Source organism: Poecilia formosa, unplaced genomic scaffold (assembly GCF_000485575.1).
Source record: "Poecilia formosa unplaced genomic scaffold, Poecilia_formosa-5.1.2 Scaffold127, whole genome shotgun sequence".
In the NCBI taxonomy this organism is placed as follows: Eukaryota; Metazoa; Chordata; class Actinopteri; order Cyprinodontiformes; family Poeciliidae; genus Poecilia; species Poecilia formosa.
In genome coordinates, this window is record NW_006800066.1 from 425,215 (window position 1) to 439,682 (window position 14,468).

The window sequence follows — 14,468 nt, forward strand, 5'->3', positions numbered from 1 at the left end:
GAAAAAAGAAAGAGATGGAGGGAGCTGACATGACAGGCAGATATAACACATTAAAGGAAGCCCTTGCTACCTTTTGTTAATGCTTGAGGAAAAAAAGACATCAAGCTTTAGAAGTCTCCTGCTGTGCCTATGGGGCTCTCAGGGCTGTATCACTTTAACTGATAAAAGTTAGAGAGACGGATGCGTGTCTTGACCTGGGGCTCTGCATGCAACACTGTACGGAGAAAGGGAGCTGCCCTCACTCTCCTGTCAACACATTTATCTCTCTACATNCTTGCTAAGGGAGACCATTTTTCATTTTGCCCTACTTCTCTTCATGGGACAAAAATGTGGCTCCAGTATCCTCCAATGGTAGAAATTGCTCCTGAATTCCACTGCAAACCTTAAATTTCCTGAATCAGCTTTCAGAAACTAAGACATGCCTGAAGTAGTGCAGTCATCTCTTTGTTTCAATTTCAAACCAGCAGCAAAGGTTTGAGACCATTCCTTTAGTAACCACGCAAATCAAGCTCTAGCCGGATGGGGGAAACGCAGTGACCAGACTAAGTTAACCCAGAGGTTAACTCTTCCGGGACAACAATTGACCAGATTTCTTCCTCAGACACCACAGAACCAAAAGAGAAGAAAACACAACACCAGACAAGAAAAGTTGTGCTGAGCTCTTCTTCTTCCATAAGAAAAGAACATTTACATCAAGAGAGGAAAAATCTGTCTTAAAGACAACAATGACAAACCAGGTGCAAGATAGCATTAGCGCGATAATATATAGCTAAGCATAAGACTAAGACCCATCATTAATTCAACAGGTTTTCTTTGATTTGATTTATTTTCATGTTTCATGATTTATTTTTATGGTTCATTTTTTGTGTGATAAATGTGTTAGCATTAGGTTTTGCATGTGAACTGAGCCTCATTTGTTCCACCTGTCACATCACTGAAGGAAAGTAATTCACAGCCTGTCATGAACCAGGACTGGAGCTCAAGAGAGATTCAAATACATCACTCTCTCCAACATCCACTCTCCTGTGTACCATGTGTGTTGGAATACTTGTGGGTAACAGAGAACATAGTCTATCATGCAACATGTGGTTCATTAGATCCCCCATCTTAGGACTAATTTCTTTCTTTTCTTTTTTTTTTGTCACAGGAGCCATCTTGTTGCAAGACCAGACTGACCATGTTTGAGAATCCTTTGTCTTATTTTTACCCCAACGTACACACCCACAGCTGATGTACACACAACATAAATAACAACTGAGTTTTTGATTTTAGGTATTGGTTGGTTAATTCCTATCACAATCAATATTAATAGTTTATTATGAACTAATAACGAGACTAGTTGCTACGGTAAACTGACTATAAATATGAACCGGTCAGTTGTCGTCGTCTGCTTGGCATCTCCTACCACCGGGTTGCCAGGGCGCAGCAGCATGTCCCACTCACCAACCTGTCCCAAATATGAGCCAGTGGAGGTGAGTAATCATTTTATTGTAGTATTTTCCTCTCATTAAGATCAAGTCACTTCTGGGTTAAGTGAATGGTATGGTAAAAACAGCACTGAGGTTATTTGGGACTAATTCTAAGCGCGTTACTCCTGCATCTAAAAAGTGGATGACTGTTAAAAAAATAATATTTTAGCATATTTCCTTTTTTTTTTAAATGGTAAGAATTGCTAATGCAGAGCACACCCCTTTGTTCCTTTTCTAAAAATGACTTTTTTTTGTTTGTTTTGTTTTGTAAAAACTCCATCTCTTGTCATTGTCTCTCCATCACCACAGCAGGCAGAAATCAGCCCAGAATACTAGGAGCAAATGAGGCAGGCAGACTGGAAAGCAGCCACTGAGAAACAAACCAGTGAGCCAGGCTGAGCGTTGGTCAGTCAGCTGCAGAGTCAGGCAGGTAGACGGGGAGGCAGGTTTGGCTTTTCTGAGTATGCTGCTGGTTAATGGCATCAGGTGCTGCTGTCTGCAATGATTAGTGCTGGGGCTGGAGTAATGGGCTCTGATAACAGTAATGGATCAGCCCACAAACACTTAGCTCAGTTTACTCTCTCTAATGCCCCTCACAGTCCAGCCCTCAGCAGCTGCCTGTCTGTCTGTCTGTTGACACAGCTAATGGGAGGTCTACATTTTATGTAGTCCATTGATCTGTTTTGTCTTCTGTGGACAGTTGTCCTTCTAGCTTCTTTTACGGACACTTTTTGTTTTTTGTTTTTTTACTATAATCGATCATTTCTTCAGCCATTCGTGCCTGTATAATAATTTTTTAAACTTTGCCTCTTTCACTCCTTTCGCTTTCTGTAAAGATTTCTGATCATCTCAGTAAAAAAAAACAAAACAAAAAAAAAACATTTCGTCTCTTCATAGTGACCTCTAAAGTTACTCGTTTCTCTGAGACCGATGCGTCACACCCGCGTCCCTCTCATGTAGCCGCTTTCTCAGATTCCCTTTCCATCATGTCTGTCCCTGCAGCCACTGAGGCTGCTTGAACAGGTGGCCTGTGGCAGGTTGTTGCTGTGCTCTGTTTGCTGGTCTGCAGGAGGGCTGCCTGTTTGAGGGAGCGCAACTAAGAGGCTAGTTTTTAATGTGTGTTGTTACATGTGCACAACGACTTGCACGCGGGATCTATCTGCGCATATGCTTATTTGTGCAGTTGTTTATTTGGTGTGTATGCGTTCATCTATCCTGCTTTAACCTTTCAGTAATAGAGCAGGGAATAGGAGAGGAGTTTAGCCAGAGCAGGTGATTAAGAAAAATCCCTGCAAGATGGCGGTGGTGTGGCCGTCACCGGCCTCCTCTGGGTAAACAGGGAGGAATGAGAGCCTGGTGGCTGCTGTCGAGGACAAGGACAGAGTGGTTTATGACTTTGGGGGATTAATAAGCTGTAGAAGAAACTTTCCAAAGTAGAAAATGGAAAAAAAAAACTGTTAAATGACAGGCTTGGCTCTAGAAAAACAGCAGCAGTGACTTTACAGTGATGCAATAGCCGCTATCCGTGCTTGTGAAACACATGGACACTGCGTTTGCTTTATAAAAGTATCCACTCCTTTTGAAACCTTTCACAATGTATCAGTTTACAACTACAAACTTTATTTATTTTATTGAGAGCTATATGTTAAAAAGCCGGCACAAACAGTGTACAATTGTGAAGTTTAACGTAAATATGTTTGTCCTTTTTTTATTTTTACAAATGAGAATTTGAAAAGTATGGCTTCCAGTTACACTCAGCTGCTGTGATCAACACATCTGAATGTTGATCATAGCATTTTAAGCTGTTGGTCTTGGTCTTGTAGAGATTAACAGCACTTTTCTGATGTCGACACAGATTCTCGCTGTGTGTTGGATACCCACGTTTATTTAAATCCTCAGTAATAGTTTCAACCCAAGACAACAGTTGTGCAATTTCTTTTATGGCTCTACTGGGAACTTCTCAGAATTTAAAGAACCATTACTTTGATAAGTATGTGCCATCTAGATACCTCCACTTACTCCAGAGACATAACATTTTCAATGTAGAGCTCAAGTCACAGGAATTTATAGATTTTTTTTAGGATAACCGTTTCTCCTATAACATGCAAGGACAAACAAGTCAATTTTTGCCCATTGATTTATGGTCTTTATTTACCTGGCGAAGCCGACTCCTCTGCTGACCCCATTGGCATCTCTAAGTATCCTTGTAGAGATGACGTGACCCAAGGGCTTCAGCATGTTCTCCAGCTCCTGTTCATCCATCGACACTGGCAGGTTGGAGATGTACAGGTTTGTGGGGTCCTGCTCTTGTTGCTGCCAACGACAGAAAGGGGAAAGTGCGACACAGGGGAGAGGAAAAAAAATGGAAATCGGTCAGTCGATGACATAATTGTAATGGATAATCACTAGATAGGTTGAAATATGGCAAACTATAACCAAACTCTGGTTAAAAAGCATTTGTCCTCTGACACAAACACATTTATCGGATCAAATGCTCGGTGACTACATCGATAATTCACAGACGTCAAGCTCTGAGCGCATGTGTGTGATCATTTTACGGGATTCACGGGAGTGGCAGGTACGACAGTCAAGCCTGTATTGGCGTCTCACACAACGCATATATTTACAAGAGCAGTTGTTTAAATGGTTAAGTTTAGAGTTCAAATCAGAGAAAAGGGCGAACTGTATTATTGAGCGACAGAGATTTCAATATTTCCAGAAGCAGCTCTTTGCTGGGAGAAGCTGCGCAGCTGGTGGTGGGCTTAGCCTGAGGTAGTTGCAAGTTTCCCCCATGAAACAGCTTGAGACCGCCCAACCAGTCAATCATCCACTGAGTCAGGCAGTCACAATGTAACTCACTATACCATCTACGCTTCAAATCACTCAGTGCTTAAATTAAGCATGAAATGCCATCCTCAGTGCTAATTATGGATTTATGATGTTGTAGGCTGTAAGCACATTAGCTTAGCATCCTTCCTCCAGGTAGTAAGTGACTCATCCGATCAGGCAGCCGTCCAGAGTTTCCCTGTATGCGAGATACATCGCTGCACCCTTTATTGAACTGCAGTTGAGACCATCATGAGTTAAATATGCCAGGGGCCAATGCAGCGCTACAGACGGCCAACTATGGCGTGGTTACAAGCCAGGAAAATAAAATGAGAGCAAAGACTTGATGAGGTTTTAATGAGCTTTACACCCACTTCGGCAGCCACATTGTGCCATGGCCTCTTTTATTTTGAATTTGAGTTATTTGTTTGAAGGTTAAATTTATTAGAACATGAAAAATAATAATAATAATAATAAAAAAAACATCTGAAATCTTTAGAATAAAGCAACTTTTTTGTCTAAACGACCTGAATAAGTCTAAAAATATTCTTTACGGATTGTAAACTTTAATCCCTTCAAACAGCATATCATTTTATATGATCGTGGTAAAATGTGTGAAAAATTTACAAAAAAAAAAATCTAGTGTGTACGATGCACTATAGTTGGGAGAAAGATTATGAGCAAACACAATAAAAAAATATTTGTGTCTGATGAAAACGTTTCTCTGAAGATTAGGCAATATGTTTTGGATAATTATGCCAATGATCATTGCTTTCCATTTTTAAAAAATACATTTAAAATATCTCAACACTGTAAAGAGTATTTGATATATTGTGCTGTCCTAAAGTTTCCAGGATGTTTGGTAGAGAAATGGGCCAAATGCATCAAAGGTTGCCAGACATTAACAATGAGGAGTTTTTATATGTCTTAGTTTTTTGTTTCACAGTGTTTTCTTTTATTTTTATTTTATTTTTTTTTGAAAATCTCAATTTCATCTCCTCTGACCAAAGCACACAGTTTTAGCTAAAGTCCTAACATTTATCTAAGTCCCAAAATTTACATTTGTGATTGTTGGACAATGTCTTAGAGAATGAATTAGAGACTCAGATGTCTCTTTTTCCTTTAGTAAACTTTTAACTGTTTTTGAAGACTTACAACCATTTGGGTATGAAAAATTTATTTTGCTAAAATTGATCATGCTTCCAATTATTTTGGTATCAAGGATTATTAAAACAATAATTTCTTAGTATGGAAATTTTACAACAGAAAAATATTGCCATATATATTTTTTTACTGTAAGATTATTCCAAAGCAATAACAGATGAACTGCATTTAAGACAATTTACACATCTTTTGTAGTGATGATAATAAATGTGCTTTACTCTATACATATTCAGAAGCTGAAGATATTAATAGAAAAGAAATGGTCTAAAAATTTAATTTCAGGCACAAAATCTTACACAAGAGCATTGGCTACGAGAAATTAACGTAAAAGGCGTGCACAGCAGTCGAGTTTGTTTTCATGTCAAGAAATATTGCTTTAATAGCTGATTTAGTGTCAAAGAAGATATTTTATATACATAAGTTCTGTAAACAGCAGCTCCGGTTAGTCTTAAAATCAAGAATCTATCATCTTCTCAGCTTGAGGTTGTGGAAAAACGTCAGGCAGTATGAATGTCTTTTCTCTAAAGACAGAATCCTTAAAGACTGTATGATTCACTACAGGCAATCTTTTCTCAGCTGGTCTCTTTCTGCATCTCGATCGAGAAAAGTTGAAGGAGGAGAGGACGTGTCTCCGCCAATGTCCTGCCTCCGTATTTCCATTTGCTAAAAGAGGGGATTGGTCTCTCCCCCGATTAATTAGCTTATGTATCTGACAAGCCATATTTGATCCGATTAAAACCTTCGGGAAAAGGCTGGTGCCCAGGATCCCAGCATTTCCCCTCCCCCCTTCAAATATGAAGTGAATTATCAGGCAAACTCCTTCCTCTGCAGGTTTGCTGCATTTGGACGCGTGAGAAAAAAAGATCACATGAGTTCGTATGATGCAGGATCAGTCATCTCAATGAGGCTTAATTAAATCTGCCTGTAAAAAAAAAAAAAAAAAAAATCTACTGTACATGTGTCACTCTACCAGCTAAGTCCCTTGAGAGTGTGTAGCCTTGCAGCTGCACTTTTCTTTGAGTCTCATTGGTTGCGTGAGCCAATGTTTTTCAGGATTATGTCAGATAGGCTTCATATCTGAAAGCAGAAAGGAGGTCTGGATCAAAGAGTTAACTGACTTAGTGACTCACTCACTGGGCTAAGCCAATGATAAGTCAGTGTGTGTGTGTGTGTGTGTGTGTGTGCGCGTGTGCGTGCAGTTTGTGCAGTGCGTGAAAGCATCAGAATGTGAAGCAGTAATTTGGGTGCGTGGGCTAATTGTAGAGGGGCTCCGTTTGCGCGGGTATTATCGCAGGGAGGCCTCCTTTAAGCGCGGCTGCCTCACTAACTTTTCCTCTTTGATGACGTTCCGCACCACAAAGCTCTAAATACCCAGATGAGAAGGTTAGGGGAGAGGAGTGGAAATAGGAGTATTTTGACAGCGAGGTGAGATGGGCTGGCCCATTCCACAAGGAGATTTAATTTCCTTTAATGTCAGATCTTGCACATGCACTGCTGTCAGGCTATGAATGAAAAGGTAATTGAGGTGTGTATGTGTGCGCGTGCGCGCGGGTGTGTGTATCTGATCTCGATGCGATTATGTATGGGGCTTTTGTTCCATTGAAGGTACAGTTTACAGTGTATACTGTATGCTTGTGCGTGTGTGTGTTAGCGCGTATGGTTTTAAAAGCCCCCCTTGCTGCATGTGTCCATCCCCTCGCCATTGACCAGTGTTGTATAAGGTTAATGGAAAGGCTCCAGGCTGCGCTCAGGCTTTGATGAGCATTAATTCCTTCACCTTGCCACCAGGAGGAGAAGAGGAATCAAACTCTGTGTGTGTGTGTGTGTGTGTGTGTGTGTGTGTGTGTGTGTGACAGGATGGGGGTGGGGGGTGAACGACGTGTCATTTCCTGCTGACGGATGGCTCCCTTGCCAGACCTGACAGCCCTGTAGCAGTTATTTCATTTCCACTCCCCTGCTCTGTTTACCTCACTGTAATTTCGGAGAACATTACCATGCTGCGGTGAGGGGGAGGGAGAGTATTAGTGGAAAATCATACAAAAAAACAGAAAAAGCGCAATGACTTTTCAGTCTGATTATGATCAGGAGGTTAAAGAATAATAAAAGGTGGGAAAAAAGAAAGAGATGGAGGGAGCTGACATGACAGGCAGATATAACACATTAAAGGAAGCCCTTGCTACCTTTTGTTAATGCTTGAGGAAAAAAAGACATCAAGCTTTAGAAGTCTCCTGCTGTGCCTATGGGGCTCTCAGGGCTGTATCACTTTAACTGATAAAAGTTAGAGAGACGGATGCGTGTCTTGACCTGGGGCTCTGCATGCAACACTGTACGGAGAAAGGGAGCTGCCCTCACTCTCCTGTCAACACATTTATCTCTCTACATTTCCTTCGCATTTGTTCGACTTCTTTCCCAGTTTTCTTCACGCCACATGCAGTACCAATGTTAAGTATTCATCCTGAAGTTTTTCATATTTCTTCATGTTACATTTTCCATTGTGCTTACTGTGATTTCGAAAGACAGAACAGCAAAGTAATGCAATTTTTTTGGCACATGCCTCCATCAGTTGTATTTATCTGTAGTTGCGGTTCTGAGGATTCCTTTTTTTTTTTTAATAAAATGGCTCAAACTCAACCAGAATGCATAGTGAGCATCTGCAAACAAATGTTAAGCTTTGCCACAGATCTAAACTTTGATTGGGGCACTCTACCAGATGAATATGCGATAAAACTTTAATTTAAGGGGTGTGCATTGTGCGAAAGACTGACATGACGCTGCCATAAACATGACATAACGCCTGTTATGAACATGAAGGAGTCTGTATGAATGTTTACAACTTATCATAAAGTGTCATTTGGTAAATAATGACACTTATATTTCAAAGTTGTACTAAAACTTGCATTAAAAGTTCACTAAAAGTGTCAACCTTGAATTGAAGGTGTCATTATGTACCAAATGACACTTCATAACAGTCATAAACATTCATGAAGGCTCCTTCATGTTCATTACAGGTGTTATATCATGTTTACGACAGTGTCAATCCAGTCTTATGCACAACCTTCAAATAAAGTGTTACAGAATATGCTTCTCTCAAAACCATTCTTTATATGGAGAAATGATACCAGAGTTAAATGTTCCAGCATCACATACCATATTTACCATTGACACAGAACTGATGCAACTGCTACTCAAATTTCACATATTTACCTTAGTCATAGCATTAATTGAAGGCTACGGGTGTGCAGAAACTTTATCTGTACTGATAAAGATTGACTCACATCGGGATGTACAGGGCTTGAAGCTAAAAGTTAAACCAACATCATGACCTACTTATTAATTTGGCTCACAATGACCCAACCACCTGTGTGACATTGAAACTGAACTGACAGTTTGTCTCTGAATAGCCAGTGGATGATTAAATATAGCAAAAATTAAAGAAGACAATGATATCATGGAAAAAGTACCCGATTGTAAACCAGTGAAAAAATTGACTTTCACAACCATGATCTTAGTACACATGCATTATTCAAACTGAAAGCATTTTAAAAGTATCATGCATACTTGACGGGACTCTTTAGATCCATATAAGCCACAAATTTCAACATCCCAACATTCATAACAATATTGTGTCTTTATCTCAAGCAAAGTGGAATCAGAGTACAGCAAACAAACATATATGTACAATAGAGAGAAGTATTTTATATACAGCATTTATAAACAAACCTTTTCATTTTTTTTCCTAATGCATAAAACCGCAAATGGACACTTTACGGTATTTGTTTGCAACGCAAGATGTGAGAAAGTTTGAGGCGTATAAATACATTTGCGAGGAAATGTGCGTCCATAGGTTTTTATTCTCACTGGCAATCTGTGATCCATTTCTCCTTGTCCTTGCTTCTTTCTTCTTTACGTCAGTTCACACACGTCTTGCCAAACCTTCCTATTACTACTGCTGCCGTCTCTCATCTCCTCAGCCCTTTATCCATGCTTCTGTCTCCTCTCTTTCTCTATGCATCCAGCCTGCTCAAGAGATTAGAGCTGTATGTGTAATTGGCACTACAGGGGATCCTGGCTGCTTCTCTTGTGTGCAAACACACATTCAACCACACTAGTCTGTGTGTTCTTGTGTATCAGGCTGTCAATCCTTGGGATAACAGCATACTAGTCACTACCCTCAGGTATACCAGTTTGGCCTGGTGTGTGACTAAGCAGTGGCTTGGAGGAGAGCAATAAAACCAAAGACAATGGGCAATGAGTCAAGTGGTTGGAGGAAACAGCAAGGATGGTGTAGCTGCTGTGTTCCTGCTATAGCAAGATGTTTTCTTTTTCTATATAGATTGAGGATTTAAGAACATACTATGGAAGCCCTGCTACACAAAATCCATTCAAAAGACACAAGTCCAACCAAGAAGAAGCTGGTATGGGGATGTGAGGGCAGCGAGAGTTTTATAAGCCAACATTAAAACCGTTATTTTAATTTGTGAGGAGCCAGAGAATGGAGAGACAAAAAGGTAGCACTACAAAGGACCTATCATTCTGTCAGCTGGTAAATCCGGTGGTCAGACAACAGCAGGCAAAGTCACGAGGACGGTTTGCTGCCCTTTGACGAGTGCTTCCCCATGTTTCTGTTTCCACTTGTCAGCGGATGGCTGAATCACCTCCTGTAGAAGCAGTTGTCCAATGTTTCCTCCACACTCTACATTTCTGCCGCTGTGAGACTTGGACGCCTTATATTCCCAAAACGTTGCATTACAGCTTGCTTATTTTGGTGGTAGTGATTTACTGCACAGCCAGGCTGGAGTCTTTCCACTGCAAAAACAATGAAGTTGGCTGGCTAGTCTCCCAAATCCATATTATTTACAGTGTCTTGTACACATCTTCATACCCACTGAGCTTTTACACAAATATAACGCTTTAGGTAGGGACTTTGTGACTTTAAAGCGGAAGTACAAATTAAACCTATTCTTATTTTAAATAAGTGAAAGCAGTAGTGTTTATTTGAAATTAGCCCCCTTTCCTCTTAAATGAAATCCAGCACCACTGATTTTAATCAAAGGCCAATTTAATCTTTAAACTTAGAATAAATACAACTTTTCTGTAAAACATTCTAGGGTTCGTTAGAGAAGCTTCAGCTCAGGTGGACTGACTCTGCCAATACAGCAAATGATAGTCTTGTATTTAATAATGCTGACCTTTATTGAAACATGGAAAGGAAAAAGCCATTTTTACAGATTACAGAAAGCTGCAGACAGCACTGTTTGCAGTTCCCATGTGCAGAGTGCAAGGCAAATTGTAAGCCTGGGACTAACACTTTGTGGCTCATATTTAAAAAAAGTCTCAGAAAAATAAAGTTGAACTTTGCCCCGACCACACAATGTTCAGGATAAAAAAAAAACAAAACGTGGCAGCAGCATGCTGTGGAGATGCTTTTCCCCACAGTGCAAACGTTCCTTAAGAAACAAGCCCAGAGCTTTATATGTCCAACCAACACTGAATCAATAACAAGAAGTGCTTTTCCACATATTCGCTTTTTGCTTAACAGCTGACCCAACTGAAGTCTTTGCCGCCGTTTTTCAGTCAGAAAAGACTAAACTTTTGATTTTCAGCCTCAAATTTCAGCAATTCTGGTGAAAACTTTTTCCCTATTTAATTGTTTTAAAAACTAAGGATTTCATGTTTAAGTGTGATATCATAAATGTGCAATAAAAGATTACTCTAATTTTACACACGTTTACTGAAACATGACAATTTAATCTTCCATGAGTCAACAAAAAAACTAATCAGAGAATCAAATGTTTAAAGGCAGCGAATTTCATAACTTAATATAAATATCCTTCATTGTCCCACAATGGGGAGACTTATGAACTTTTGAACTTAAAATACTAAGTAATGCACTCTCCACATTCAATATTACAGTTTTTTAAGCTTTCAAATAGCTAGAAATTAAGGTGCATGCTGCATCTTTTATAATTACGAAGTATGGATGAAACATACTGCAATAGTTATTTCTGCGTTTGAACAGTCTGTAAAATTAGTTATGTGTCAAAAAAAAAAAATCAATCGCATCTTGTCATCTGTCCTATTTCAGATTGATACATTTTTCTATTGTCCTGTTATCTGTCTCTGTAAGATACTAAACCGATCGATCATTCTGGGACCACATTGGGACGCTGCCATGATCAATCAGCCTTTAAGGCAGCAACAGGATTATCCACTCACAAACAGATGGTGGATACCGAAACACCCATAACCTAATTTACAGTTTTCACAGCAAAAAGGCAGATTAAAATCCGTCACATGGAACAAGCACATTTCTTTAAAACAGACAAAATGCAGGAAAACCCGAGTTTGAGAGCTCACCTTGCTCACGCAGCGTTCCGTTTGGCTAGTATTCAGTGGTACCTGATTAAATAAAAGTCTAACAAATTACCATACATTGCCGCAGAGCACACCTTAATACATCACATCATTCAGCCACAGAATTCTTCCCTTGAGTGCAATCCAAGCCAATGACAACGCCGTGTGTCCTGGCACCCAAAGGCACTGAGGTATTTAGTCTGGTTTTAAGGCCCACACCCAATTCACACACACTTTTTACAGATAATACCTTCCTGCACGGAGCTCTATGCCGTGAGTGTAAAGTCACACATAGACGCACAGACACACGAGTTTGTACACAAACATTCACACATTGTCAATCTTTGTCCTATTAACAGCTATGGAAAATGGCTGTTTGAGTTCCACCGTGTTACACTGTGATGATAGATGCTGTGTAAGGAACCAAACTAGGTGATATATTATTGAGCCGTTGAGAATGCCAACACAGTGGTGGTGCTTTGCTTCACTTATTCTCTCAGCTGGGTCTGCTTTCTGCTGGAGTAAAATATGCATCAAACATGAGGCATAGGGAGAGCTATGGTGCAAAACTAGTTTTTGGTATGTTCATTCATCCATCTTCCCTTTTACAAACCAGTGGGGGGGAGTTAATGGGGGGCTGGTGTCAATCTGCAGTGGTTAACAGGAAGCTGGGTTAGGTCATCATTTTATGACAAAGCAACAGACAGATACGTGGACAAACAACTCATGACTAAGAGATATTTAAATACTTTAGGACAGAGGAAGAGAAATCATGTACCGTAGCAAGCGTGCGTGTTTGCTGTGAAGCAAAGCAACAATATACTGTACGTTTCCAATTAAAGTCCAAGAAAAGTTTAGTAAATGTCAAATGTTTGCACTGGTAATGGTAGAAAAAACAGTTTTTCTAAACTTGGCATCCCCCCCTCTGAATGTGCTTTCTCAAATTTTCAACAGACAATTAAGCAGTCATAAAAAAAAGTATTTATTAACTCTTTTCACACATTTCTGACTAACAAAGCTCATAGTAAGGAGTATTTGGGTTTATCAAAAGTGACTCTACTGCTTATCTGAGCAAAATGTTCATATTCCTCAGCTATGAGGCAGAATATGAGAAATATTTTTGCGGAATAAAAGGATATGGTTAGACAAAAGACATGTTGCCACTTAAATCTATTTTTGGGCATTTCTTTGAAAATTTGTAGTCACTAACATATTTACTTTAGCGAGCAGCAAAAGTCAGAATTTTACTTGAACACAGTTTCAAAATGAGAAAACATTAGAAATGGAAGCTTGATGATTTAAACTTACATTATCTATACATTTTAACAATTCTCTGGTCAATGCCAATATCAAAACGCATATCTGGTTGGATGTGTGTTTTAATAATATTAACAGGAATGAAAGTATATACTCTCAAAATTATAAACTACATAAGGTCAACTTTTGTTGTACAGTGTGTACAATATGTTATTTTGGCATCGACACTGCTGACATGAAAACATATTTGAATGCCCCAAGGTGCATCCTTTTTAAAATTTCCTTGCATCCAGCAAGTCCCACATCCAGGCTCATTTTCACTCTTTTTCAGATACGCGATGAACTGATCATACCTTTGCTTTGCAAAACAGACATAACACCACTAAATTATGTCTGCCATCAGTGTCACGGCTCATACATTTTGATGCTAGGTTAATATGAATTTAAATGGGTCGATATGGGCTACGCCCGCTTAATCACGACCCCGTGATTTGATTTTGTATCTCCCTCGGTGAGCTAATATTCCAGAGATTAAAATTTCATGTGGAGCTTATATCAAAAATCCATTATTAACATGGAAGATGGGCATGTCAGCCTTAGCACAGTGCTCCTCCAAAAAGGAGACAAAACTAATGCACGCATAAGTGGGCAGTGAGACCTGCATGCAAAGATAGTTTTTGCTCTGCTCCCTGTAGACTTGAGGACAAATTCATCCATACTTTGTTGAAAAATTGAGGATTTTCCATATAAGACATTTTGCCCTTGCTAGTTCTGCCTCAGCTTGGAAGTTGACAACATTCACAAATGTCTTCCTGGCTCCATATGTATTTTCGTCACCATAAATTTCGCATTTTTACATTATGGTGGTTGCAACAACAGCTTATTGTGTTGTCGCCTGGGTAAATGCATTTTTCCGTCTCATGCATCATTCATGATATCCCATTTCGGAGATTGAATTCCTCCTGGCTGACATCATATGAAGGCGGATAGTGGTGCGGAAGGTTTTAGTTTTGGAAAAGGTTTGTGGGGTTGAGAAGGTGTTTATGTGGGGGTGTTAAAAGCAACCGCTTCGATTTCCGCAGCTGACCAATATAAAGAGCTCAGAAGCAGGAAAAATACAGTTTGTGCAAATTATGGATGTCTGTTGAGTTTGTAGCAGAGCCTCTCTCTTCATCCCGCTTTGTCTGTCAACATCAGATGTCTTTCAAATATTTTACTTTTCATTTTCTCTTTTTTGAACCACTGTTGCACTATATGAATAATTCCTATCTTCTTACACAGACCACGCATTTGATAACAGTTGATTTACTCTTGGCTGAGAGGAAATAGAATACTCAACTGAACAAATGACATTCAGTAACTGCTGTGTAGGACGTATTCTAAAAGAAAAAAAAAAGT

At 39.5% G+C, this 14,468-nt stretch overlaps 1 protein-coding gene across 2 annotated transcripts in view; it reads right to left on the reverse strand.

Moving 5' to 3' along the window:
* The window catches only part of rbms3 (RNA binding motif, single stranded interacting protein), a 229,218-nt gene that overhangs the window by 88,232 nt on the left and 126,518 nt on the right, over positions 1–14,468 (reverse strand). For both annotated transcript variants that reach the window (XM_016676090.1, XM_016676089.1), the window contains exon 5: positions 3,625–3,782. In XM_016676090.1, coding sequence (XP_016531576.1) covers positions 3,625–3,782 — 158 coding nt within the window. The remainder of the gene's footprint in view (positions 1–3,624; positions 3,783–14,468) is intronic.